We start from the raw sequence: 26,968 nt of genomic DNA, 5'->3' as shown, positions 1-26,968 counted from the left end.
TTATGATTATGGAGGCCACTGGGTTGAGCTTTACCAGAGCTTGATCCACAAGGCACAATCCTTGTCATGTCATCTGGTGACTTCTCTGTCCTCCATGGAAGCACATGTGAGGCGAAATGGGGTTGTTGTTGTTACATTATCATCAGGAACATCACTGTCACCATCCATGCTGCCTACCCTTGAGGGGTATGTTTCTCCGTGGTTCTTTGCTCTATTAGTTTGGATAGAGCTAGGCTGTATTAAAAGAAACTGCAAATAACAGTGGCTTAAGCGAAATAGAAGTCCAGTTCTCCGTCACACAACAGTCTGGGCGTAAGAGTCTCAGGCTGCTGAGGGGGCTCTACAGGCAGGAACTCAGGCTTCCTCTGTCTGGTTCATCTGTCGCCACTACTCTGTCACCTTCATCTGGATGGGCCAATATGACTTATTACCACCTGTCTTTATTCCAAACAATGGGAAAGGGAAAGGGGCAGCTGTGGGTACATCGCCTCTCCCCATGAAGGACCCATCCCAGAAGATGCAAATGTCACCTTCACATCCCACTGACCAGAGAACTTAGCCACCCAGCTACAAAGGAAACTGGGAAATACAGTCTTTATTTGGGGCAGCCATGAGTTTATCTATACGTTTGGAGTCGTAATACTATAGAAAGGGAGACTCCGTGTTGGGGGACAGCTAGCAGTCCCTGCTACCAATCCTGAGGTCATACACCTGGATTTTTAGCTCAAGGGTCACTTTACAGAAGGAGCTTGGCAGTCCCTGGGGAGCCCACTGAGCACTGAAGTTGAGAGATGTCTGCCTGCTCTGTACGTTTCTCCGTGACAGCAGACAAGGATCATTGCTCTAACAGATACTAATAAGTGGAGGTAGTGTGACTGTTAAGGAACAAGGCTCAGTCTACAAGCCACTCGTCAATTCCAGACTTATTCCCCAGTGGCTACACCATGCAGGAAAGGTGTGCAAAGCTGGGGTTGAAAGAGCCCAAGTGATGCCAAGATTTTACACTGATGTAAAATCTTGGCATCACTCCCAGCTCTGCCTCTGACTGGCAAAGTCACGCTCGGTATGTGCTTTAACTTTCCAGGTCTCCAGAGTAGGGGATTGAGTTGTGTCTAAGGTGTTTGCTTAGCACACATGTTGTAGAATTGTATGATTCCTTGACACTCCCTGTCTTTGCACTAAAGCAAGCTTCCAGGAGGATGCAGCCACTTTAACTCCTTTGTGGAATGGGTGAGGGTGGGAGTGTACATGCACCTGCTTGCAGTCAGCCGGGGGGCCTGCAGACATGGGTTTTTCTATTTCCTTGGGCTTTCTTGGTTGTGGTTTTTTTTCTTTTTTTTTTTTTTTTTTGGCTGTACGCGGGCCTCTCACTGTTGTGGCCTCTCCCGTTGCAGAGCACAGGCTCCAGCCGCGCAGGCTCAGCGGCCGTGGCTCACGGGCCCAGCCGCTTCGCAGCATGTGGGATCCTCCCGGACTAGGGTACGAACCCGTGTCCCCTGCATCGGCAGGTGGACTCTAAACCACTGCATCACCAGGGAAGCCCTTGGTTGTGGTTTTTGTAGTCAGAAGTCACCGCACAATTTTCCTTTCAATGAAGCTTATTTCTCAGCCCTATTTTTCTTTCAAAATGCTTTATTTATGCTTCTAGAACTATTATATGTTCATTGTAGAAAATAGAAAAAGGTACAATGAAAGAAGCCAAAAAAACAAAAAAAAGCACCCACAGTGTCAGTACTCAGACACCAGCACTATTAAGGCTTTAGTGTAGTCCCTTCACGTCAACGTCTAAGAAAATATGAAAAATACTTGTATCTCTACTTCAGTTAATCAAGTTGGGATCACACTATACATGATGTTTTGTAACCTGCTTTCTTTCACCTGACGACCATTTCCCGAAATCCTTAAATATTTTTCAAGGACGTGATTTTTAATGGCTGCCAAAGTTTCTAATCATTTGGATGAACCACCGTGTCCTTAACCAGTGCCCTGACATTCAGGCTGTGTCGGAGTCTCCATTATTATTAATTACATAGCAGTGACTGTTTCATGCTGAAAGCCTCTTGCTCCCGTCACAAACACTGGGTGCAGTTTCGGCGCAGAGAGGTTGGAGGCCTGCCCCAAGCCACACAGCAAGTGAGTGATGGGTCCCAGCCATCTGGCCCAACTGCATCTCCTTGTGCCAGGACAGAGGAGGCATAGGCGTGACCTAGACAGTTGGCTTCCAGTGTGTCGATCTGGGTAGAGAAGAGCCGGTGGGTTTCGCAACGAGATGCTGCTGTGGGTGGCTGTGATGCCCCTGGGGAAAGCCAGCTGCTCTCTGCCCGCCCCCGTGGCAAGCCGCCCTGCCCCCGCTCCACCTCCTGGCCAGTGGTGATCCCCCGCCAGGCGCTCGAGTTCCAGGGCTGAGGAGAAAAGCTTTGGGAGACTCCAGTGGAGGCTGGGAGGGAAGGAGGCAGGCGGGGCCGGCAGGCTGGGGCAGGGAGACCACCTCGTTCCTGCTCCTCTGGGCTCCCCCCTGAGCGGGGCAGGAGATACACGTGCCAGTGGCCCTGCTGCTGGGGAAGCCGCCTCACCTGTTCTCTCCTCTCCTTTCCAAAGCACTTTTCTCTTCCTCTCCAAAAAGTATCACTCCCTAAACACCTATCCTGATCCTTGTTCAGCTCAAACTCACTCCCTCTGAGAGGGGCAAGAGGGTTCACTGTTGAGCTGGGGGTGGGGCAGCAGAGCAGAACCCACCTAAGGCTCGGTGTGGGTGACCCCTTTTGCTGGCTGTGTCCCCGCCTGGGTGTCTCAGCTTTTGCCCCTTTGCCTGAGACCTTTCGGGTTTGACCGTTCTGTGCTTTTCTCTAACAGGCAACCATTGGGATTGACTTCTTGTCAAAAACCATGTACTTGGAGGATCGTACGGTGAGTGCCTGACTTGACTCGGGAGGACGGGCAGGGCTCCTTGGGACCTATCCCCTGGGGCCCATGCTGGGCACCGCTGAGAGCCTGTGCCTGGCCAGCGTCCCAGAGCCGGGCCCTCCCTCAGCCCCCACTCCCACCACGAGGACCTCACTGCCCCCTGAGCCTCCTCCCTCCCTGTGACAGGTGCGACTGCAGCTCTGGGACACAGCCGGCCAGGAGAGGTTCCGCAGCCTGATCCCCAGCTACATCCGGGACTCCACGGTGGCTGTGGTGGTGTACGACATCACAAGTGAGTGTGGGGCCTGGGTGCTGGGCGGAGGGCAGCTCGCAGGGGCTCCGGGGCCAGGTGCGGCCCCAGCCAGGCTGCAGAGTGTGTGTGTGTGTGTGTTTGTGTGTGTGTGTGAAGATGGGAGAAGACGCTGGTCCCCAGGCCAACCTTGACCTGGCAGCCGTGGTTTTGTCAGCAGCATCCCAGTTCCTTACCGGGTTCCGTGGGAGGGGAGGCCCAGCGGGTCCAGGAGGGCCTTGGGTGGCCTGCACTTCTCACACACTGTGGCTCTTCTGGCCAAATCAGCTGTTCTCAAGAGCGACGCACAGCCCTGAGGGAGGCTTGTGGGGCTGGGGTGCGGGGTAGGGCCTGGTGCAGAGCCCCACTGCCCAGGCAGGTGTCAGGGCACACACCTGGCAAGCGCTTGGGCTGCAGTCATGGGTGTGGTGGGAGGATGCCCCAGCCGGCTGCCTCTGGCTCTGACCGCAGGCTCCCTGCACACCTGAGAGCGGGTGGGAGCTGGTCCCTGAGGAGGCCTGGGCTCCTGCAGCCTGATGCTGAGCATAAGGAAGGTCAGTCTGCGAGAAGCCCAGGTTTCCAGGAAAGGGAGCCTCCGCTCCCCTTGGGCCTGCGGGCTGCTGAGTGGTGGGCGTCGCCCTGTGACTGCTCTTCTGTGCGGCGGCGTGTCACAGCTTCTGACTGAGGAGGGGGCTGCCCTGAAATGCCTGGCCGCTCCTGGCTTTTATCTGCTCCTGGGGCCGCCTTCCCTGCTCCCCTTACTTTCAGGGCCTGAGGGTGCTCTTCAGAAATCCCTCTGAGCTCCTGTCAGTGGGAGGCTGCTCTGCAGGGCCCTCCTGCGCTGGGAGCTGCTGCGGTCCCACACACACACTGTCACACTGTTTCCAAGCTCAGCCAAGTCTACTGCACCCATTTCTCACTCTGCTGTGAGCCTCCAAAGTCAGGTCCGACTCTCAGGTGGGCCCTAGGACCACTAGTAGGAAGTCATGACCCAGCGGCCTTCCAGATGCTGTGACTTCTCTCCCCAGAGGGTGGCTCAGCATATGAGGGGCCTTCGGGGACCCCGGGCACAGCTCCACAAACACGTGTGGACGTCCTTGGGAGGACCCAGGCCCGCTGGACTGTGCTCCCGCGCTGCCCAGGTGTCTGAGGGTGCACACACCCCTCCCTCCTGCTCCTGGTCTTACTCCCTTCCCGCCCTCCCCCTCTCCTGCCAGGGCTGCCGCTCACGCCCTGTTTTATCTGCACTTTCCACCTCCAGATCTCAACTCCTTCCAACAGACCTCTAAGTGGATCGATGATGTCAGAACAGAGAGGGGCAGCGACGTCATCATCATGCTGGTGGGCAACAAGACGGACCTGGCTGACAAGAGGTAGGTGCAGCGGGCTGCAGGCCGGGCCGCCTCCATACCTCTGCAGCTCCTCCTGGAGGGGGAGTGCTGGGATTTATGGGTGAGCAGCCCCTGTGAGCTACCCCCTGCCCAGCACCCTGTCTGACCTGTCCCCCTTCATCTGGGAAGGACCCCCTTGGGGCACCGGAGGCTTTGAAAGCACCTGGTAGACGCCTACCCACAGGTGTGTCATGTCTGAAGCCCCACCTTCCAGGCTGGCAGGGGCAGGGCAGGCCTCCACGCGTGGCCTGAGGGGAGCCATATGCGCCCGGCTGGCCCAGCAGCGCATGGTCTGGGCCCGGCCTCAGTGCAGACACAGACACAGCAGCCCTCGGGCTCCCACCGGCCCTGCCCCTGTGAAATGCCTGGCTGATGTGGGTGTGGGTGTGAAGGGCCTGGTCCTTCGCTGTGTCTGGGTGGGACGCTCTCCCTGAAGAGGCTGCTTGCTCCACACCATCCTCCAGGCGCAGGGCTGACCCCAGCGCCCTTCCCTGCACTGGTCCACTCATCTCATGGGGCAGGTAGAGCAATGAGTCATGGACTGAGGGCTTCCTGAGATGTACTCTGCCCGTTTAGGGAATAATCTGAATTAGAGGCTGCTTTATTTGAATCTTGTCCTTGAAGTGAAGAAAACGGAGTTCAAAGCCCAGCTCCTTTGCAGTAGGTGACCTTGGGGCCATTACTTTTAACCTCAGTGTTCTCATTTGGAAAATGGGGCTGATGGTACCACCCAGAGAGGCGGTCTGTGGCTGGCAGTGCTTTACGAATGTTGGCTCTGGCCGTGGTGACACTGCGAAAGGGACAGCAAGCCACCTGCCTCAGGGCCTGCTCCCAACCTGGACGGAGCTGCCAAGGAGTAGGGAGGGGCTGGTGTCCTGCTGTGCCCTGAGGGAGCCCTGGGGTCCAGGCCTGACCTCAGGGCTGACTGAGGGGCCCCCATCATCTGAGGCTGCTCCCTCCACCCCCACCAGGGGCTACTTCCCTACTGAACTGGTCCCCCCTCGCCTCCCCTCCAGGCAGATAACCATCGAGGAGGGGGAGCAGCGCGCCAAAGAACTGAGCGTTATGTTCATCGAGACCAGCGCCAAGACCGGCTACAACGTGAAGCAGGTGGGGTCTGCCGCCTTTGGCCAAGGGACTAGTGACTAGGTGGGGCCATCCAGCCACCAGATGGGGAGCGAGTAGCCTCCAGAGCTCTACTGCTCGCCCTCAGGCCGTCGGGGCTATGGGATCAGCCACCAACTTCAAGGAAGCCGAGAGACGTAGCATTCCCTGCTTCTTACCTCACGTGGGGTGGACGTGCAGGAGAGTCTATCCAATCAGCATTTTGGGGTTCCTGCCTTGTGCTTGGCACATGCTCAAGGCTGTGGCGGTCCAGGCAGGCTTGGAGACAAGAGCCCACCCACAGTGCGGTCCGAGCTCGCAGTGGGGGGAGGCCTGGGAGTCAGAAGCCTCAGAGGAGCCGTAGAGGGGGTGGGGTTAGGGCTGAGCCTGGGAGCAGGGGGCTTCTCCTGGGTCCACAGACCCCCAAGGAGTCCACGGATGGAATTCAGCAGGTCAGTGGATTTAGGTGGGAAACAAATGTCTCTGCACTAACCTCTGATGTGTCTCCAGCATTTCCTGCAGCTGTGAGCGTAGGCAACCCAACTCCGTATGTTAGCAGCACCTGGGGCTTTATCACGGTAGAGGTCACAGCTGCTTTCTTATCACCTTACGGTGGTGTCGCAGGTCTCTTGAACTTTTTCCCACCTCAGTATCTCAGGGGCTGTCAGACCCCCTGCCGGCTTCTGCTCTTTAACAGGTTCCCAGGCTGCTAGTCACAAGTCTGTATCTTTAAAGATTTTAGAAGCTTGTTTCAATACTAAATGGTCTCCTTTACATAAAACTTATATGTAATTCATTTCACACACTTAAAAGGAGCCCATAGGCTTCGCCAGCCTGCCAAAGGAATCTTTGGTTCAAAAGAAGGTGAGGAACCCCTGTCTGCAGGGAAAAGAGGACTCAGAGAGGTGATGAGAGGGGGCAGCCTGGGCCAGGGGACCGGCATGGGCACAGGTGCCACTGGAGGAGTGTCGGGGCCTGGCTGGGGGTCACTTCTGCCCTGCCGCCCCCAGCAGTGTCCAGGGGCACTAGACAAGCTGCCACTGCGGCAGCCGGCCTCACGCAGTGAGGCTTTACCCAGCCTGGGCAGTGCCTTGCCAGTGGGAGGTGGCAGAGGAGCAGAAAGGGACAGAATGGGAGGCCCCGAGCTCCCAGGACTCAGTGCCCCCACCCCAGTTGGAGGGTCATCAACATGGCTCTCTTCCCTCCCATCCCCTTCCCAGCCTCCTTCGGAATAAGGCCAGGGTGGCCATGGTGTCACCTGGAGGAGGGAGCTACCTGTCCCTGGAGGCCTGCAGGAGACACTGGTTGCTGCTCTGCACGGCCCTGATGGAAAGGCTTGGGGGGCAGGGAAGCAGAGGGCAGCAGCCCCGAGGGCAGGTAGCCTCTGCCCCCATGGTCGGGGAGATGCCGATGCCCCCCTTTCCGGATTGCTCTGGAAGCCAGGCGATGGTCTGAGCCGGAGTTGTATATGGTCAGTTCTAAGCCTGTGTGGTGGAGAGGCATCCCCATGCAATGTAGCCTCCTGGACTCTGAACGTGAGCATATCTGCTCTCAGAAGCCCCCATGTGACCCCAAGAGCTTCCATCTAACTCCCACTTCTGCCAGCCACGCTCAGAGCCCCCCTGCAGCCTGCCCACAGGTCCATACCACGCAGAGCCCACCAGTGGCTTCCCCGCCCGGACCCTTACCGCCCTTGGTCCTGTCACCCAGCCTGGGTGCTCCCATGTGGCTGGGCTCTGCGGTGAGACCTTGAATAAGACTCACCCTGTCTTCAGAGAGCTCAGGCAGTGGAGAAGTTTTAAGCCCAGAGCTCACCTAGTTCCTGCAGTTGGTGTTTGTAGAGAGATGGGAGGGAATTGAGGATCTTCTGGTGCCTTGTGTTTCTGCCTTGTACTTGCCGTCACCCGCTAGGTTCCACGCACGCACACAACCACACGCACACAGTTCTCATGCACACTTTTCAGGCTTACACGCACAGAAACCCCACATGTGTACATGTACACACCATACACACTCATTCCCCCCCCCACAGATGCCACACATCCACACCACACCACCCATACTCCTCTACACGCAATATGCACATCGCACTCACCCACAACCAAGCAAACCCACAATGTCACATTCACACTCCTGTGTCCTTATTCCCTCCAAAAAAATCTCCGCTGTGACTGTGTGGCCCTGACTCCCAGCTGCCCCGATGCCCGTGGACTCGCAGGGCTCCCTGAGGAGAGGGTCATTGTCTCAAGGGCAGGTCGAAAGTCCCTTCCCCACACCAGGTCCCTACATGGGCAGCGGGCCAGAAGCTTGTCTCCCAGGACCTAGATCGTTTTCTGCACTAGGGTAGGTCCCTGCCATCACCATGACCCACACTCAGCCTCTCGTGACCCTGTGGCCAGCCTGCCTGGGTGAGAGCCCTGCCGGGGCCCAACGCCATGCTGGGGGCACAGGTGGGAGAAGTTAGGTGCAGCCCCTGCTGTCCAGGGTGCAGTCAGTGGGACAGAAAGAGAGCAGAGCCCGAGGTCAGGGTGAGAAGAGGCAGAGGGTGGAGACACCGGCAGCAGGAGGGGAAGGATGGGGGCTCATGCTGCATCTCCTCCTCTCCCCAGCTCTTCCGACGTGTGGCCTCGGCTCTGCCTGGAATGGAGAACGTCCAGGAGAAAAGCAAAGAAGGCAGTATCCTTTTCCTTTGACAAGTGAGTGAAAGATGTGCTGCAGAAGCCATTTATTCATTGATTTATCCACGTGGTATGTTAGAACAGTGGGCAGACCCTTGCCAGTTCTCCAGGCCAGCCTTCCTGGCAGATAGCTGTTCTGTGGGGCCTCCTCTGTACAGGGATGAGGCTGAACTCCAAGGTCCTTAAGACCATATCCAGCTCGAACCACCTAAGCTTCCAAAACAGTGTGGGAATGCCAGAGGGATGTGTGTGGAGTGATAGTGTGGGGAGTGAGAGATAGTAAGTGCCCTTCTTTCCAGTGAACACAGACTTGTGTTTCATGGGGACAAGTAGAATCTCCGTTTCCGTGCACTCAGACGTGATTTCAGCATGGCCCAACCTCCTCTATGCGAGACGACTGCCCCACCAGGTGTCTCCTCCCCTGCCTGCCCTGCACAGCCCAGGCCTCCCCACTGCTCTGGGGGCAGGGTCTGCACACCACTCACACCGTCCACCCCAGAACTCAGGCCACACCCAAAAGCTGAAACCGAGGCTCAGAGAGGTGGTCTGATTTGCCCAGTGGGAAGGAAGGCAGTTGTTCATTGTCTATTTACTAGTTTATTTATAGTCTACCATGTTATAAATAATGTGTGTTTATGTATATTTACGCTGCGTACACACAAAACAGGATAAAAATGTGCATAAGAAGATTGGGGTTTAGGGAAAATCAGGAAAAGTCATGGACAAAGTCATACTCAGAATATGCCATGGCCAGGTGGCCAAAAAGTGGTAAGGGGGGAAGGTGGTAAGTGGTCTTTAGGGGAAGCATGGCTTTTTATAGTACTTAACTTCTGAAGAAGCTCTCCCATCGTCCTTACCTAGGGACCACAAAACCTCCCTAGGACACGGGCAGCAGGTCCCATAGCAGGGCTGCTTCAACCCCTACCCACTCCCAGCCCCACAGGAAGGACGATTCTGTGCAGTGCCGTGACCAGGCCTGGCCTGGCCTGACTGAGATTTCAGCCTGGTGAGGGCAGAGGGAGCGGCCTGGCTGTGCACTCTGCACCCGCTCCTCTGGCGGTTCCCATCCGTGCTTCTCCAGCCCACAGTCCCCACGGCGCCCGTGGAAAGGGCTGGAGAGGGGCTATGCTGACACCCTTCCCCAGGGATGTGGGTTCTCACAGCAACAGCCTAAGGGTCTAAGCGACCCGTTCTGACGGGAGCTTGAGGGGTCAGGGTTGCTGTGCCCACCTGGGCAAGGCCCGTGTAGCCCTGTACTTTGTGAGGTGGGCTCCATGCCCGGCCGGCAGGCTCCACCTCCTGGGCACTTTGGGGTGGGGCTGATAGGTAACAAGGCCGAGGCCGAGGCTGGTCACCGAGAAGCCTTCTAAGAAAGGGTCTGTCGGGCCTGTGTTTAGATGATGGTCCCACAGCCCAGGACAAGTTTTACTTCTGGTGGATACTGGTGAGGGCATGTGGAAGGGTCGGGGAAGAGGTGGAAGGGTGGGAGCTGGTGACCCTGCATCCTTCCCACCCAGGCAAAGAAAAGAGCAAGTTCCTGGGTGTTTGCTGAGGGACAGAGGGGCTGCGCAGGGCAACTTAGGGGGCACCGGAGCAGGAGCGGGGGTGGGAGCTCCGAGAGCGTCATCTTCCTTAGCCCCGCCCCCTGCAGTGATCGACATCAAGCTGGACAAACCCCAGGAGCCTCCGGCCAGCGAGGGTGGCTGCTCCTGCTAATGCAGCCTGACCGCAGGCTTCCTTTAACACTACTCGCTTGTTGTGTTGCTTCCTATTGGTTAGCTTCCTAAGGGGGGTGGGAGATGAGCTTATCCAGATGGGAGGATTTTTCTTTTCTCTCTGTCTCTAGGAGTCGGGTGGGATGGGGAGGGAGGCTGGGCATCAGGGATCACGTCACTCTTAACAGCTGTTACTTAAACAACTATTTTTTGGTTTGGTTGTAATATATTGTACTTTATTAAGATTGCCAAAAACTGTTAAAATTAAAAAAAAATTTAAACCATGTGTATACAACTTTTTGCCAGATAAAAATGTAGTCATTTTTATTTGAAAGATGTGCTTTTTTGTTTTTGTATATTTGTAAACTTACAGAGAACCTTTTCCACACACCTCCTCCTTCCTGTCCTCTTTGAACGGTTCATCACCTCTGCTCTCCTCCCACCCCCAGACCAATACATTTAAACAATTAACTGGGCGATTTAATTAGGTTCCAATCCCCGGGCTGTCTGGCCCAGACCAACCAGCATCCACCAAACAGGCCCTACCTGGTTAAATCAAACACTGATTGAATGAAACAGCCTCTGAAGAGGCAGCTGTGACTCTGTCCTTCTTCCATGGCCAGAGTGGGGCATTAGTCACGGCCCCGAGCTGAAATTAAGGCCTTGTGAACTGCAGGGGGCCCAGCCGCAGGCCCACTGGAATTATTTCTGCCTCTTTCCCCTCCCTGAAAAGCCTTGAGAGGGCACTCGCCACAGGCAACCTTCCACTCTCTGTGGTCCGCCTAGTGATTGGCAGAACAAGAGGTCATGGGAAGGAAGGAAGGACGGGGTGCTGTTGGCAACTGTGGGCTGGTTTATAGACTGGGGGCACCATGTGTAGTTCTGAAAATGTTTTAGCCAACCTGTCCAGCGATCAGCACACACATCTGGGTTGCAGGGAAGGGAAGGGCAAATGGAATGTCAGTGTGTGTCCCCTGAAGCCCTCCTCCTTGGATGCCAGGAAAGCTGGAGCCTGTATCACACAGTATTGGCCCGTCTGTGATTGGGGAAGGCAGGGTCTGCAGAACTGCCACCTGGAAGATGCATGTTTGCCAATCCTTGGTTGCTAATACTGTTGATGCTGTTCTGCAAAAGCTGACTTCTTGACGTGTTTCTGCCACTCTGGCACAGTGCAGTTGAAACCTTTGTGCACAGACCTTTGCAGCTATTGTAGCAGCACTCTGCTTGCCTGAGGGTAGGGCTGAAGTGGGGTCCCCAGAAGGCTTCCCAGAGAGACGTCCTTGCCATGTTTGACTCATTTCTGAGAGGACTTAGACCTGAGGACCTATCTGTAAAATCTCTGAAGAGAACTCTCTCTTTCACTAAGTGATGTAGCCTGCTTGGCCAGCATTCCAAATAGACCCAGACTCACCGCCCCTGAGCTGGCCCAAAGCCAGGCAGTGGGCAGCCACTCTGGCCAAAATCGGTAAGCCCTGCCCTCCAAGCCGGCATTGACTCTTCCTCCAGGCTGCTATTGGGCTTGTCATAATTGAGCTAAATGACCATCTGGGGTGTGGTAGGGGGTAAATTCCTCCATAAAGCAGGGCTCTGACAAGTTATTGCAATGAACTTGGAACTTCTCAGAAACTAATCCAAACTGGCAGCCTGTAAGTGCAGCAGGACCTGGCAGGACTCATTGATAAGTTGTCCAGTGGGTCTGTCACACACTCAGCTAAGGAGAGACTGTGTGTCAGAGCTGATCTTTAGAGAGGAGTGTATCTTCGGGTGAAGAAAAGAGGAAGCAGGATTCCCACTGAGCTCCTCTTCCAGAAGGCATAGACCAATGTACGAACGTAATTCCAGTGTCAAGTGTTGAGTTTTTATATGTGTGTACATAATTATATATAGAGATAGATTTGTGTATACACCTTCCACACACACATTCTCACAGAGATTCATGTGCTCAATGTATATTCTTGTTCTTCCTCCTCTCAAGTTGGAACTTGCATTGTGATAACAGTTTTGGAAATTCAAAAGTACTGCAGCGTGTTGAAATAAGAAATACTTAATATTGTCCCAAAACTTGTGATTGTCTTGCCATCAATAAAATACTGCATAGATTTGTTAACTACAGGCAAAACTAGCCCCTGGGAATATGTGCACTCTTTCTGTCTGTACTTGTAAGCACAGGTGTGCATGCCCACGTGGGCCCGTAGCCCCACCATGGCACACCCCCAAGTGGTGCTTGTTGGAAGAGTGCTTACTTACCTGGTGAGAATTCATAGGAGTCCAGGTGACAGCACCCGGCTTGGCTGGCAGTGAGGGCCATTGCTTGTGGCCCCTGGGACAGCCCCATTTGCAGGGATCTCTTTGGGTCTCAGTGAATGAATGGATGGTGGATTTTTATGTTCTTGGTACTAAGAGTACTTTTTCTTAAAACATTCTTGTAAAAAAAGGTAGAAAGTCCTCTTCTCATGTGCACACATACCCAAGGCACCACTTTTTTTTCCATCACAGCCTAGAAGAATAGTAAGAGACTCAGTAGATACAATGTGGCTTGATGTGGCGTAGGTGAGCCCTCCTTTTCCAGTGCGTACACAACATCCTCTCTCCTGAGCCCGGGCTCTCCCAGCCCCGTGGGCCTCTGCAGGTGAGGGCGGTTGCCTCCCCTCATCCTCCCATCTTGGTGGTGCCACACCGCTCCATGGGCACCCTCCTTGGGCCTCATCTCCGCCCCTCATTCCTGGGTCTGTCAGGGCAGCCAGACCTCCAGCACAGAAGGGTGTTGGCTCCTTGGCTCCCGTTTTGGGCAGGTGCCATCACTGCCCTCTTGCTTGTAGCTAGGATCTTGTCTCAGGGTTAAGGTTCAATAATGAAATGATCAGGTTCCCTTGAAGAAAATATCATGAAATTCCTCAGCATACGCAGTGAGAGTATCCCACCGTTGCCAAATCCAGGCAAAGGGGAGGAATCCTTTTAGGAAAGGATCTCAGTTTAGCCCGTGGTTCAGTCTCTCTCCCCACAGAGCAGCCCTGACCTGGGAGTAGAGCAGGGTCATCTTCTGTAGCCCTCTTTTTTACTTTGCGGAATCTCAAAGAAAAGCTGTCAGTAAAGCTCCTGTTTTGTGGGCATCTGAAAAATTGAGCACACGGTGGGAAAAGCAGGAAGCATATTTATGAATGCACACATGTGCCGGAGTGAAAGTGTGGTACCAGCATCTTGAGCGCTAGAACTGCAGCTGTGTGGTCCAAGGCGAGCAAGTGCTGACTCAGTCAGAGGCCTCCCTGCCATCATCGTCACGACTCTCTTCCTGACAGCATCCCCAATCGGTCTGGAATGTCCCAGGTTCGAGGAGCAATGGCCAGATCAGTTCCAGTGTCTCAGGCAACAGAAACAAGGGTTGTATGGTGGTAGCTAAGGGTGCAGAACACATCTTGAGTGCAATGTCTCTGTCTTCCTGGTGGCCAGTCAGTGCTGGGAGCCCCTGCCCACAAGTACCAGGTGTGACAGTAATGGCACCGCTGGCTTCGGTGTCCTGCAGGCAGAGCAGCCTCATTCCTTCACATGGCGGAAGGCGGGTGAGGATGTCAGGATGTGAGAACACGTAGCCGAGCGCTGTGAGGTATGTCTGAGCCACACAAAGGGCAGCTGAGCTGAAGTGTCTGTGCATTAACCCGTGCGCACTAGTTTCCTAACTACCTCTCCCCCAAAAATGTGAGGCATTGTCCCCTGGCTACAGCTGATCGAGGTGGAGAGCTCAGAACCCTTCTTATGCCAAGGCAGGAAAACCAAGACTGAAAAGGGTGACTTGCTTACGGTCACCCAGTAAGCCAGAAGCAGTCAGAACCAAGGTGTTTCCACTCTTCATCCATTGCTGACCTGTGTGTAACAAATGTGACGGTCCGCTGGCACACAGGGCTGCTGGGCACGCGTGCTCCTCAGGCCATCTCTACTCTGGTTCGGATGTAAGTCTGTCCAGCATAGCCGAGTGAGGCAGGAAAGAACCCATGTACATTTCAGGCTCCTCCATTGCAAAGAAGGGCCAGTCCCCAAGTCCACTCTGATTGTCAGACCAGGGCACCCTTTGGACTTTTTGTTTGAAATGGACTGTTTCAGTGTTCCGAAACCTTGAGCTCTCAGTGTGTAAACTCCCTGGACACCAGACCCCCCGCCTCCCTGTGTGGCTGACACTCCAGGCAGGGCGTGGTTTATCCTTGCAGTGGGGTTCAGACCTTCCTTCCAGTGCGAAGCCTCCATACATCGACGGCCAGCCTGTATCACGTGTGTGTCACCTTCCCCCTCGCCCGTCCCCATAAAAGTGATTGGCCGTGAGGAGCACAGAGGGTGGCATTTCCATCTCTCACTGGCTCAGCAGATTTAAATGGCCACATTGACTTTACATAAAACTGTGTAAAATGTGGAAGACTCAGCATGTTGATCAAACAATAAACTGTCCTAATTCTCAACACAAAGGCTCTTGTCTAATGCTTCTAAGTGGTGCAGTCATATATGGGTGGGGACGCGGGCCATGGTGTGGACAACACAGGTTTCTTCAAGTGCATTCTCCACGAAGACCCTCCTCTCATGTCCCGGTGGTGTGTTCACCATCCAAAGCCCTTTGCTTCTCCCTTCTGTTCACCTGGGCTTTCCAATTCAGAAGGGGGAAAAGGCAGGACCCACTAATAAGATTAAATCCACACACTTCCATAATCTGCATTCTGTCTAAAGGCTGATGGAAACTCCAGGCAGAACTGAGACTCAGGGCTGTGTGATACCTCCTGTCATCCCTGCTTTCCACTCGCCATGGATGAGGGTTAGGAAGGGTGGGTACAGGGGCTGGATCTCCCTTCCAGTGATTTCTAGAAAGTATTTAAAGGCAAGAATTCAAGGTGAACCATAATCACCTTTCAGATGACACTAAGCTGCCTCGTACCCCTCCAGCGGCACCCCACACCAATCAGAGAACCTCCCTGAGACGGCCCTTCAGGTCTCAGTCACCTCCAGACTAAAAAATGCCCTGAAGGCCAAGAGAGTGGTAGGACCAATCCAAAGAGGACACGAAGGCCAAGATTAGGCCCAGAATTGCCCTGGTCTGATAATGCTGGGAATCCTGGGGCTATAGGGAAAGCCAAGTTCACCAGGTCTTATTCTTCATCAAGTTCAACTTCACTAAAATTATCTTTCCCCTTTAAAGGTACTAAAGTTTCTGGAACACCCTCCAATCTGCCACCTCAAGGAAGCCATCTCTGATTAGGAGGAACAGGAACTAGGTGTCCCTGCCCACTGAGCCTAACTTTCCTGGCTGCCAGGTGTAAACTGTAAGGTAGAGGAGGCACCGGGCCTGAGAGCCAAAGTGCACGTGCTTGTACGGACCAGATCAAAGCCAGAGTAAAGCTGTTCCGGACAAGCAGTCATTCCCCAAGACTGTGGTGTTCAGGGCCACGCAACTGCAGACAGGAAGGGGAGTGGGTCACCTCCCTGAGCATGGTGCTTACACGGACGCCTAGCAACCCCTTCCCCCGCGGGTGAAGGAAGCACTGTTGGGCTTCCCCAGACGTGAATGTGAAGATTAGGGTTGTGGTGAATGTCCTACCTGGAGTGCCCTGCTTGCCATCAAGGGATGTCGCTCAAGGTGGCTTTCCCTATCACTGTAGCTGTGTTTTGCTGTTCAGTGACCAAGGGTGCAGACAGGAGCTTTGATAATCCTGTGCTAACTGCAAATTTTTTTAAAAAGCATATTTTAGTTGAAACAAAAACCTCTTAAGTCAAAAGAACACCAAGTGCCTCACCCACGACAGGACCACAGGGTGGATGCTGGGATCGCAGGAGACACTGAGACACGGGTCAGGTTGGGGCTGCAAGGGTGGCGCAGCAGCACGAGAAAGGGCGAAGGTGAGGGCAGCCCTGAGGCAGTTGACCTTGGGGCCCATGCAGTGGGGGGAGGGGGGTGCGGCTCATTATAGCTAAGATGGAGCCCATGCTAATGAGGGGAGAGCAGGGGCCGCATGGAAAGGGCACATTTCTTCACCTCAGAAAGTGACCATATGCCCATAAAAGCAGGAATTGTGCCATACTTAGTATTCCCGGAGCTGGGTACGGTGCCTGGCGTCTTCTGAATGAGTAAACGCCATACACGGCTCTTGTGAGTAGTCAACAGTTTAGGGCTTCGTAGTTGAACAAGGAAGTGGGACTACTGGCCTGTGCAGAAGTCAGGTCAGGTAACCAACCACCTTCCTTTAAGTAACTGAAGGGCTGAAATAGAAGAGGTTAGCATCTAAACTGCTGCTAATGCACCTTTAGGTGAGAATGGGCATAACCAGTTGAAGCTTTGATAATTCCTTTCTAAATCAAACCTTAAGAAAGAAAAAAAAAAGCATAACATTCTGGCTGAAATGATCTCAAACCAATAGAACACAGCCAAGTGCCTCACACACAGCAGGACCACTGGAATCCCAGGGGTGCTGAGACACAGGGCGTGGGGAAATATAAGGAGCAGACCTCAGGGTCTCCCCAGCAATAGCAGCTGTTGTTGGTCAGGAGCTAAGATCCCAGCAAACCGTCAGGCACCTGGCAGCAGAGGGGCTACCAAGGCCCCCAAATGCTCGGAAAGTGTTGAAAGAGCTGGAAGAAACAGGTGGCCTCAGTGTGCGGGTGTGCTCAGTACCCACGGAGACCCCATTCCGGAAGCGGGTGGTATGTACCAGGACAGTGAGTGCCCAGGGCTTGCTCGTCACAGTTGTCTCCACACCGGCACCACACCACGCCTGCCCCTCCCCACTCGCAGGGCACAGGGCCATTCACATCAGGTGGCAGCTGCCCCGGGAGCAGGTCTCAGCGGCCCCAACATGCGGTGGCTCAGACACTGCCGTGTTCCCAAGGAGGTGTTTCAAGCCACAGCTGTCTCACCTGTGACATACAGTCATGCCTAGTCTGCTGGTCCCTGTGACCTGACATCCCTCTTTCCACTCTGGCCATACTCGCCATCCCATGAAGAAATGGGCCTACTTTGGCTGAACGGGTTCAGTGCCACAAGAAAATAATTTGACCTCCCATTGAAAACCCTTCCAAGCTCCCAAGGACTAGTCACCATGACCTCACCCTGGCCCAGACCCACAAGAGTGGGATGACTGTGGCACAGGGTTAGGAAGCAGGATGGGACTATGCGGGCTGCCTGCTTCCTTCACCCTGTGAGCAAAACTACACAGGGCTTGTGGCCCAAAGAACTTAGAAACGAAACACACTAAAGGCACGCATGATACTACAGGAGGCCACATCACCTGTGAGGGTGCGCCCAGGAGCCCCAGGTGCTTGGTAGAGGTCACGTTAAGCATGCAGATTCCTGAGACCACACCCGATCTACTGCTGAATTGAATGTTCAGAAGCAGGGTCCTCAGGTGAGCTCTTTAACAGGCATCAGTTAATTCTGATGCACACTAACATCTGAGAATCACTGTTTGAGACATAACTTTCCTTTTGCAAAAGATCATCTTTAGGTCTTGAATAAAATTCAACCTTGCTCCCCTTCTTCAAGTCACTTGTTCTGTGTATTGCTTCCTCCAATAAAGTAAAACAGTTTATTACCAGAAAAAAACATCAAAAAAGCTGAGAGAACACACACGCCTCTTAACGGAAGCATCAAGCCATTGATGTTTATTCAGGTGAGCATTACCTATGATTATGTGAACATGTCACATTCATCAGATTCCTTCTGGGCTTCCGGTTCACTGATCTTACCCACTTCCTTAAATTACTACTTGGCTAATAAGGAAAGGGCAAGAAAGAGTCCAAAAGACAGTAATAACATTAGCAGCAGTGAGGCTTCCCAGTAAGAACCCTGCCACGGTCATACGCTTAACGTCTTCTCCGCGCGAGCTTGGGTTTATTTCATACTCCAGCAGCAAGGTGTGTGATGCAGGGTGTGCGGGCGGGGGAGGAGGGGCCCTGGGGTCCCCTCACTCGGAGCCAGAGTGACACACAGGAAGGGGAGACAGCAGGCAGAGGCCTGGGCCGTAGTGTATGTACGTGGGGGCCACACTCACTGGGACGTCATCAGCTCCATGCTTTTCTCCTTTGCCTCTCCCCATCCCTCAAGACTGGGTTAGGCACCCCACTGCACACTCCTGGAGCACCCTGTGCCTCTCCCGTTAACTGCACTTCCCACACTGCTCTGCGATTAGTGTCTCACTTATCCACAGCCACCCTTGTCTCCTTTGAGGCTTTAGTTGGCTTGTCCCTGAGTGTGTGAGCTAGGGATTGAAGAGTTTCTTCTTACGTACACTGCAATCATTAGGCCCTGGAAACCTGGAGTTGGGCCTGAATCCTAAAACGTGCTCCCATTTGTACCTACTCTACCACTCTATTTAAATGCTTTAAGCTAGACAGGCTGTTTTGTTTACCATGAAATGTATTAATCATTTATAAAAGCCATTAAAAAAGCCATACATTTAAGAAGACAGCGAAGAACATCACTTTGAAAATGCCATTTTTCTTAAACCATCAGTGAACATGCACTTTAAAAATCTACAGAGAACTTTTTTCATTTTGTATTTGTTCCACAGCATTCAAGCTGACAGTACAAGATAGGAGCTCATCAAACAGCACATGAAGATAGCCCAGGAGCATTCACGCATCCAGAAAAACAGAACAGCTTCTAAATCTCCACATATTCCCCAGTTAAGGGAAACCACTAGAACGTACATTTCTAGTGTACATTTTAGTAGCATTGGGGGATTTAGCGCTTATAGTTCTATCACCTGGGGACGACTCCTAGGGTTCACAACATGTTTTTGAAACCTAAGTGCTATGAGGCTGGAGTGTGGACAAGTCACTGAGCTGATGAAGAACAGACCACTGTCAACACAGCCCTGCTGTTTTCAACCTTCCTTCACATGTCGGAGACCATATTGTAATTGCACCTACAAATCTGAAAATTCACAGAGGACTAGATGATGTACTGCCCATGAATGTCAAAGGCAATTGGAAATCACCCAGTTCCATACACAGACAGGTTTGTTTCCAGGAAAAAGAGACCAAAGCACAGAAGCAGAGGACAAGAAAACATTTTAGATGATATTATATTCTCATGATAATATCCTCTCTACGTGAGGTCGGCTTGTTAGACCTTGACCTTACATCAAGCATATGCTAAAGGGACCTTACATACACTTTGAAAAGGGAAGACACGAATCAAATAAAACTAACTAGCTTGAAAGCAATAAGGGAGAACTGAACTTAAAAACTTCCACACTGGTTTCAACAATAATTTGTTTCCAGAACAAGGAAAAGTTCCTAACTATATTTGTACCCCTTCTTTATCAACTCCAGACCACCACATCCTTTTCCAAAACTGTCAGTCACACACATACACACTCCCGTCTTGTGTTTGCATCTGGCCCTCAGGCGATTTTAGCCAGCCACTTCTCCAAGTCCTGGATGTCAGCAGAGCCAGCGTCCCCTCTTCCGCCCTTGGCACTGCACTCCAGGAACTCCACTTTGAGGGGCAACTGTGAGAATTCAAATTCTTTGCCTTTCTTTCCCAGCTGAGCAGTGGCAGTGCTAGAACTGTCCAGTATGCTGGGGGCAGCAGAACGGGTGACTCGTAAGGTATTGCTGTGAGACAAAAGGAAAATGAGTCAGGAAGCAAAAAGAGCTTAATTTTTATATAACAATTAAAGGCCTTTAGGAAGTCATATTAATTCCTAAATATTTCAGCACTCATTTAAATACTTCATCATAAAACTGTCAATTATGCTATTAGGATTGCTGAATATTTGCATTTACAGGTCACTCTCTTGGACAGACAGGATACGGATCCAACCTAACATGGCCAGATGACAGGAGGGCACTAATGAACCAAGGTCACACCAACCTTCTTCCAGTTCAGTGCCCCCTTCTACTAGCATTTCCTGCATGATGCCATTTTAAGATACAGTTTTAAATTACCCGCTATAAGTATTATAAAACCTTTCTGAAAAGTTTCTGAAAGTGAAGTGTGGGTAGATAGGGTATTTATATTTACCTTGAGTCTATCTGGATACAGAGCTTAGAAATCCAGAAACTATAGACTCTCATATCCAGTTTGGGTACAATTACTATTCTCCAATCTCTTTAACCACTAACACTTTCCCAATTTAAGTCACTTAACTGCCACCTGCTGGCCCTAATAAGAATTGCAAAAGCAAGGCTCATTTGTCTACTTCTCTCCCCCTTTCTGCTGTCCAGAAGCAGAGGAATACAGGCTGACAATCTGCTTCCTTACAAAATAAAGCGTTTCTTGGTGCTGTAAGATTTCATGAAAACTAGTGAAGAATCCACAGGAAAACTAAATACCTTGCTTAGAAAGACACACATAGATGTAAAACGTATTTTAAAAACAAATAATTAGAGAACGGAGCCCACGTTTCCACAGAGCTGGAACTCCCGGCTCGGGGTCTCTTCCCTCCGCTGTCATGGAACTGCCCCGGAGCCCGAGGGGAGGGCAGCCTCACTGAGGCTGCCGGCTCTGGAGGGGCCCCGGGGGCCGAAGCCGCGACAGTCGTGGGGACAGCAGGCTGGAGCCCAGAGAAGAAGTCAGTATCTACTGCTGCTGGACGTGGCCACGTGCCCAGTTCTGGACAATGAGAGAACCATGATTATATATTCCTCATACTGAAAAATGCTTTAACTGCCCAGAAAAATATGAGTGATAAAGGAAACTAAGAATCACATCATCTGCCATCTGCAAACTGGAAACCCAGGAAAGCGAGTGGTTATAATTCCAGTCCCTGTCCAAAGGCCTGAGAACCAGTATAACTGATGGTGTAAAGCCCAGTCCAAGGGCAGGAGGAGACTGACATACCAACTCAAGCAGGCAGGTGGCAAGAAAAAACAAGGCGCTGCTTAAAGGAGCTACAGAGACCGGCGCGAGCAGCGACTAACAGCGCAGACCCCAGAGAGGGGCATGAGATGCTAAGGCTGCTGCTGCCACCACCAAGAAGCCTGTGTGTGAGCACAGGTCACTATTCACACCTCTCCTCCCGGGAGCCTGTGCAGCCCGCCACTGCCAGGGTCCCGGGATCCAGGGACAACTTCCCAGGGAGAACGCACAGCGCGCCTCAGGCTGGTGCAACGTCACGCCGGCCTCAGCCACCACAGGCCCGCCCCGCACTCCGTGCTCCTCCCTCCCCCCCGGGCCTGAGTGCGCCAGAGCCCCAGAAGCAGCTGCTCCTTTAACCCAGTCCTGTTTGAGCGAAGGACAGACGCCCTCCAGCGACCTACACACAAAGGCGGGGCCAAATCCAAAGCTGAGCCCCCGGAGCTGTGCGAACAAAGAAGAGAAAGGGAAATTTCTCCCAGCAGCCTCAGAAGCAGCGGATTAAAGATCCACAATCAACTTGATGTACCCTGCATCTATGGAATACATGAATAGACAACGAATCATCCCAAATTGAGGAGGTGGACTTTGAGAGCAAGATTTATGATTTTTTTCCCCTTTTCCTCTTCTTGTGAGTGTGTACGTGTATGCTTCTGTGTGAGATTTTGTCTGTATAGCTTTGCTGTCACCATTTGTCCTAGGGTTCTATCTGTCCGTTTTTTTTTCCTTAAAAAAAATTTTTTTTCTTAATAATTATTTTTTATTTTAACAATTTTATTTTATTTTATCTTCCTTTATTTTATTTGATTTTATCCTCTTCCCTCCCTCCCTCCCTCCCTCCGTCCTTCTCTCTCTCTCTCTCTCTCTCTCTCTCTCTTCTTTTTCTCCCTTTTATTCTGAACCATGTGGATGAAAGGCTCTTGGTGCTGCAGCCAGGAGTCAATGCTGTGCCTCTGAGGTGGGAGAGCCAACTTCAGGACACTGGTCCACAAGAGACCTCCCAGCTCCACATAATATCAAATGGCGAAAATCTCCCAGAGATCTCCATCTCAAAACCAGCACCCAGCTTCACTCAACGACCAGCAAGCTACAGTGCTGGACACCCTATGCCAAACAACTAGCAAGATAGAAACACAACACCACCCATTAGCAGAGAGGCTGTCTAAAATCATAACAAGTCCACAGACACCCCAAAACATACCACCAGACGTGGACCTGCCCACCAGAAAGACAAGATCCAGCTGCATCCACCAGAACACAGGCACTACTCCCCTCCACCAGGAAACGTACACAACCCACTGAACCAACCTTAGCCACTGGAGACAGACACCAAAAACAATAGTAACTACAACCCTGCAGCCTGAAAAAAGGAGACCCCAAACACAGTAAGATAAGCAAAATGAGAAGACAGGAAAACACACCACAGGTGAAGGAGCAAGATAAAAACGCACCAGACCTAACAAATGAAGAGGAAATAGGCAGTCTACCTGAAAAAGAATTCAGAATAATGATAGTAAAGATGATCCAAAATCTTGGAAGTAGAATAGACAAAATGCAAGAAACATTTAACAAGGACCGAGAAGAACTAAAGATGAAACAAGCAACAATGAACAACACAATAAATGAAATTAAAAATCCTCTAGATGGGATCAATAGCAGAATAACTGAGGCAGAAGAACGGATAAGTGACCTGGAAGATAAAATTACTGCAGAGCAGAATAAAGAAAAAAGAATGAAAAGAACTGAGGACAGTCTCAGAGACATCAGGGACAACATTAAACGCACCAACATTCGAATTATAGGGGTTCCAGAAGAAAAAGAGAAAAAGAAAGGGACTGAGAAAATATTTGAAAAGATTATAGTTGAAAACTTCCCTAATATGGGAAAGGAAATAGTTAATCAAGTCCAGGAAGCACAGAGAGTCCCATACAGGATAAATCCAAGGAGAAACACACCAAGACACATATTAATCAAACTGTCAAAAATTAAATAAGAAGAAAACGTATTAAAAGCAGCAAGGGAAAAACAACAAATAACACACAAGGGAATCCCGATAAGGTTAACAACTGATCTTTCAGCAGAAACTCTGCTGAAAGACAGAAGGGACTGGCAGGACATATTTAAAGTGATGAAGGACAGAAACCTACAACCAAGATTACTCTACCCAGCAAGGATCTCATTCAGATTTGATGGAGAAATTAAAACCTTTACAGACAAGCAAAAGCTGAGAGAGTTCAGCACCACCAAACCAGCTTTACAACAAATGCTAAAGGAACTTCTCTAGGCAAGAAACACAAGAGAAGGAAAAGACCTACAATAACAAACCCAAAACAATTAAGAAAATGGGAATAGGAACATACATATCAATAATTACCTTAAATGTAAATGGATTAAATGTGCCCACCAAAAGACACAGACTGGCTGAATGGATACAAAAACAAGACCCATATATGTGCTGTCTACAAGAGACCCACTTCAGACCTAGAGACACATACAGACTGAAAGTAAGGGGATGGAAAAAGATATTCCATGCAAATGGAAACCAAAAGAAAGCTCGAGTAGCAATTCTCATATCAGACAAAATAGACTTTAAAATAAAGACTATTACAAGAGACAAAGAAGGACACTACATAATGATCAAGGGATCGATCCAAGAAGAAGATATAACAATTTTAAGTATCTATGCACCTAACATAGGAGCACCTCAATACATAAGGCAAATACTAACAGCCATAAAAGGGGAAATCGACAGTAACACATTCATAGTAGGGGACTTTAACACCCCACTTTCACCAATGGACAGATCATCCAAAATGAAAATAAATAAGGAAACACAAGCTTTAAATGATACATTAAACAAGATGGACTTAATTGATATTTATAGGACAATACATCCAAAAACAACAGAACACACATTTTTCTCAAGTGCTCATGGAACATTCTCCAGGATAGATCATGTCTTGGGTCACAAATCAAGCCTTGATAAATTTAATAAAACTGAAATTGTATCAAGTATCTTTTCCGACCACAACACTATGAGACTAGATATCAATTACAGGAAAAGATCTGTAAAAAATACAAACACATGGAGGCTAAACAATACACTACTTAATAACGAAGTGATCACTGAAGAAATCTAAGAGGAAATCAAAACATACCTAGAAACAAATGACAATGGAGACAGGACAACCCAAAACCTATGGGATGCAGCAAAAGCAGTTCTAAGAGGGAAGTTTATAGCAATACAATCCTACCTTAAGAAACAGGAAACATCTCGAATAAACAACCTAACCTTGCACCTAAAGCAATTAGAGAAAGAAGAACAAAAAAACCCTAAAGTTAGCAGAAGGAAAGAAATCATAAAGATCATATCAGAAATAAATGAAAAAGAAATGAAGGAAACGATAGCAAAGATCAATAAAACTAAAAGCTGGTTCTTTGAGAAAATAAACAAAATTGATAAACCACTAGACAGACTCATCAAGAAAAAAAGGGAGAAGACTCAAATCAATAGAATTAGAAAAGGAGAAGTAACAACTGACACTGCAGAAATACAAAAGATCATGAGAGATTACTACAAGCAACTCTATGCCAATCAAATGGACAACCTGGAAGAAATGGACAAATTCTTAGAAATGCACAAACTGCCAAGACTGAATCAGGAAGAAATAGAAAATATGAACAGAGCAATCACAAGCACTGAAATTGAAAGTGTGATTTAAAATCTTCCAACAAGCTTCCCTAGTGGCACAGTGGTTGAGAGTCTGCCTGCCGATGCAGGGGACACGGGTTCGAGACCTGGTCCGGGAAGATCCCACAGGCCGTGGAGCGGCTGGGCCCGTGAGCCATGGCTGCTAAGCCTGCGCGTCCGGAGCGTGTGCTCCACAACGGGAGAGGCCACAACGGTGAGAGGCCCGCGTACCTCAAAAAAAAAAAAAAAAATCTTCCAACAAACATAAGCCCAGGACCAGATGGCTTCACAAGCGAATTCTATCAAACATTTAGGGAAGAGCAAACACCTATCCTTCTCAAACTCTTCCAAAATATAGCAGAGGGAGGAACACGCCCAAACTCATTCTACGAGGCCACCGTCACCCTGATACCAAAACCAGACAAGGATGTCACAAAGAGAGAAGATTACAGGCCAATATCACTGATGAACATAGATGCAAAAATCCTCAACAAAATACTAGCAAACAAAATCGAACAACACATTAAAAGGATCATACACCATGATCAAGTGGGTTTATTCCAGGAATGCAATGATTCTTCAATATACGCAACCAATCAATGTGATACACCATATTAATAAATTGAAAGATAAAAACCATATGGTTATCTCAATAGATGCAGAGAAAGCTTTCGACAAAATTCAACACCCATTTATTATAAAAACCCTGCAGAAAGTAGGCATAGAGAGAACTTTCCTCAACATAATAAAGGGCATATATGACAAACCCACAGCCAACATCGTCCTCAATGGTGAAAAACCGAAAGCATTTCCACTAAGATCAGGAACAAGACAAGGTTGCCCACTCTCACCACTCTTATTCAACATAGTTTTGGAAGTTTTAGCCACAGCAATCAGAGAAGAAAAGGAAATAAAAGGAATCCAAATCGGAAAAGAAGAAGTAAAGCTGTCACTGTTTGCAGATGACATGATAGTATACATAGAGAATCCTAAAGATGCTACCAGAAAACTACTAGAGCTAATCAATGAATTTGGTAAAGTAGCAGGATACAAAATTAATGCACAGAAATCTCTGGCATTCTTATATACTAATGATGAAAAATCTGAAAGTGAAATCAAGAAAAGACTCCCGTTTACCACTGCAACAAAAAGAATAAAATATCTAGGAATAAACCTACCTAAGGAGACAAAAGACCTGTATGCAGAAAATTATAAGACACTGATGAAAGAAATTAAAGATGATACAAACAGATGGAGAGATATCCCATGTTCTTGGATTGGAAGAATCAACATTGTGAAAATGACTCTACTACCCAAAGCAATCTACAGATTCAATGCAATCCCTATCAAACTACCACTGGCATTTTTCACAGAACTAGAACAAAAAATTTCACAATTGTATGGAAACACAAAAGACGCTGAATACCCAAAGCAATCTTGAGAACGAAAAACGGAGCTGGTGGAATCAGGCTCCCTGACTTCAGACTATACTACAAAGCTACAGTAATCAAGACAGTATGGTACTGACACTAAAACAGAAAGACAGATCAATGGGACAGGATAGAAAGCCCAGAGATAAACCCACGCACATATGGTCACCTTATCTTTGATAAAGGAGGCAGGAATGTACAGTGGAGAAAGGACAGCCTCTTCAATAAGTGGTGCTGGGAAAACTGGACAGGTACTTGTAAAAGTATGAGATTAGATCACTCCCTAACACCATACACAAAAATAAGCTCAAAATGGATTAAAGACCTAAATGTAAGGCCTGAAACTATCAAACTCTCAAGGAAAACATAGGCAGAACACTCTATGACATAAACCACAGCAAGATCCTTTTTGACCCACCTCCTAGAGAAATGGAAATAAAAACAAAAATAAACAAATGGGACATAATGAAACCTCAAAGGTTTTGCACAGCAAAGGAAACCATAAACGAGACCAAAAGACAATCCTCAGAATGGGAGAAAATATTTGCAAATGAAGCAACTGACAAAGGATTAATCTCCAAAATTTGCAAGCAGCTCATGCAGCTCAATAACAAAAAAACAAACAACCCAATCCAACAATGGGCAGAAGACCTAAACAGACATTTCTCCAAAGAAGATATACAGATTGCCAACAAACACATGAAAGAGTACTCAACATCATCAACCATTAGAGAAATGCAAATCAAAACTACCATGAGATATCATCTCACACCAGTCAGAATGGCCATCATCAAAAAATCTAGGAAGAATAAACGCTGGAGAGGGTGTGGAGAAAAGAAAACACTCTTGCACTGATGGTGGGAATGTGAATTGGTACAGCCACTATGGAGAACAGTATGGAGGTTGCTTAGAAAACTACAAATAGAACTACCATA

The 26,968-nt window shown here is 49.9% G+C and overlaps 2 protein-coding genes across 2 annotated transcripts in view; one reads left to right on the top strand and one right to left on the bottom strand.

Annotated features, from left to right (window-relative positions):
- The window catches only part of RAB6B (RAB6B, member RAS oncogene family), a 58,586-nt gene extending 44,062 nt beyond the window's left edge, over nt 1–14,524 (top strand). Inside the window, exons 3-8 of the mRNA XM_060011290.1 lie at nt 2,854–2,907; nt 3,091–3,196; nt 4,455–4,566; nt 5,601–5,694; nt 8,298–8,364; nt 10,018–14,524. Of these exons, the coding sequence (XP_059867273.1) occupies nt 2,854–2,907; nt 3,091–3,196; nt 4,455–4,566; nt 5,601–5,694; nt 8,298–8,364; nt 10,018–10,082 (498 nt within the window). The 3' untranslated portion in view covers nt 10,083–14,524. The remainder of the gene's footprint in view (nt 1–2,853; nt 2,908–3,090; nt 3,197–4,454; nt 4,567–5,600; nt 5,695–8,297; nt 8,365–10,017) is intronic.
- Nucleotides 14,525–17,684: 3,160 nt separating this feature from the next.
- The window catches only part of SRPRB (SRP receptor subunit beta), a 39,613-nt gene continuing 30,329 nt past the window's right edge, over nt 17,685–26,968 (bottom strand). The window contains exon 7 of the mRNA XM_060011289.1: nt 17,685–19,669. Coding sequence (XP_059867272.1) covers nt 19,456–19,669 — 214 coding nt within the window. The 3' untranslated portion in view covers nt 17,685–19,455. The remainder of the gene's footprint in view (nt 19,670–26,968) is intronic.

The sequence above is a fragment of the Delphinus delphis genome, chromosome 4, assembly GCF_949987515.2.
Source record: "Delphinus delphis chromosome 4, mDelDel1.2, whole genome shotgun sequence".
Lineage (NCBI taxonomy): Eukaryota > Metazoa > Chordata > Mammalia > Artiodactyla > Delphinidae > Delphinus > Delphinus delphis.
Note: the sequence above shows the minus strand (reverse complement) of the source record. Positions and strands in the feature narration are given on the sequence as shown.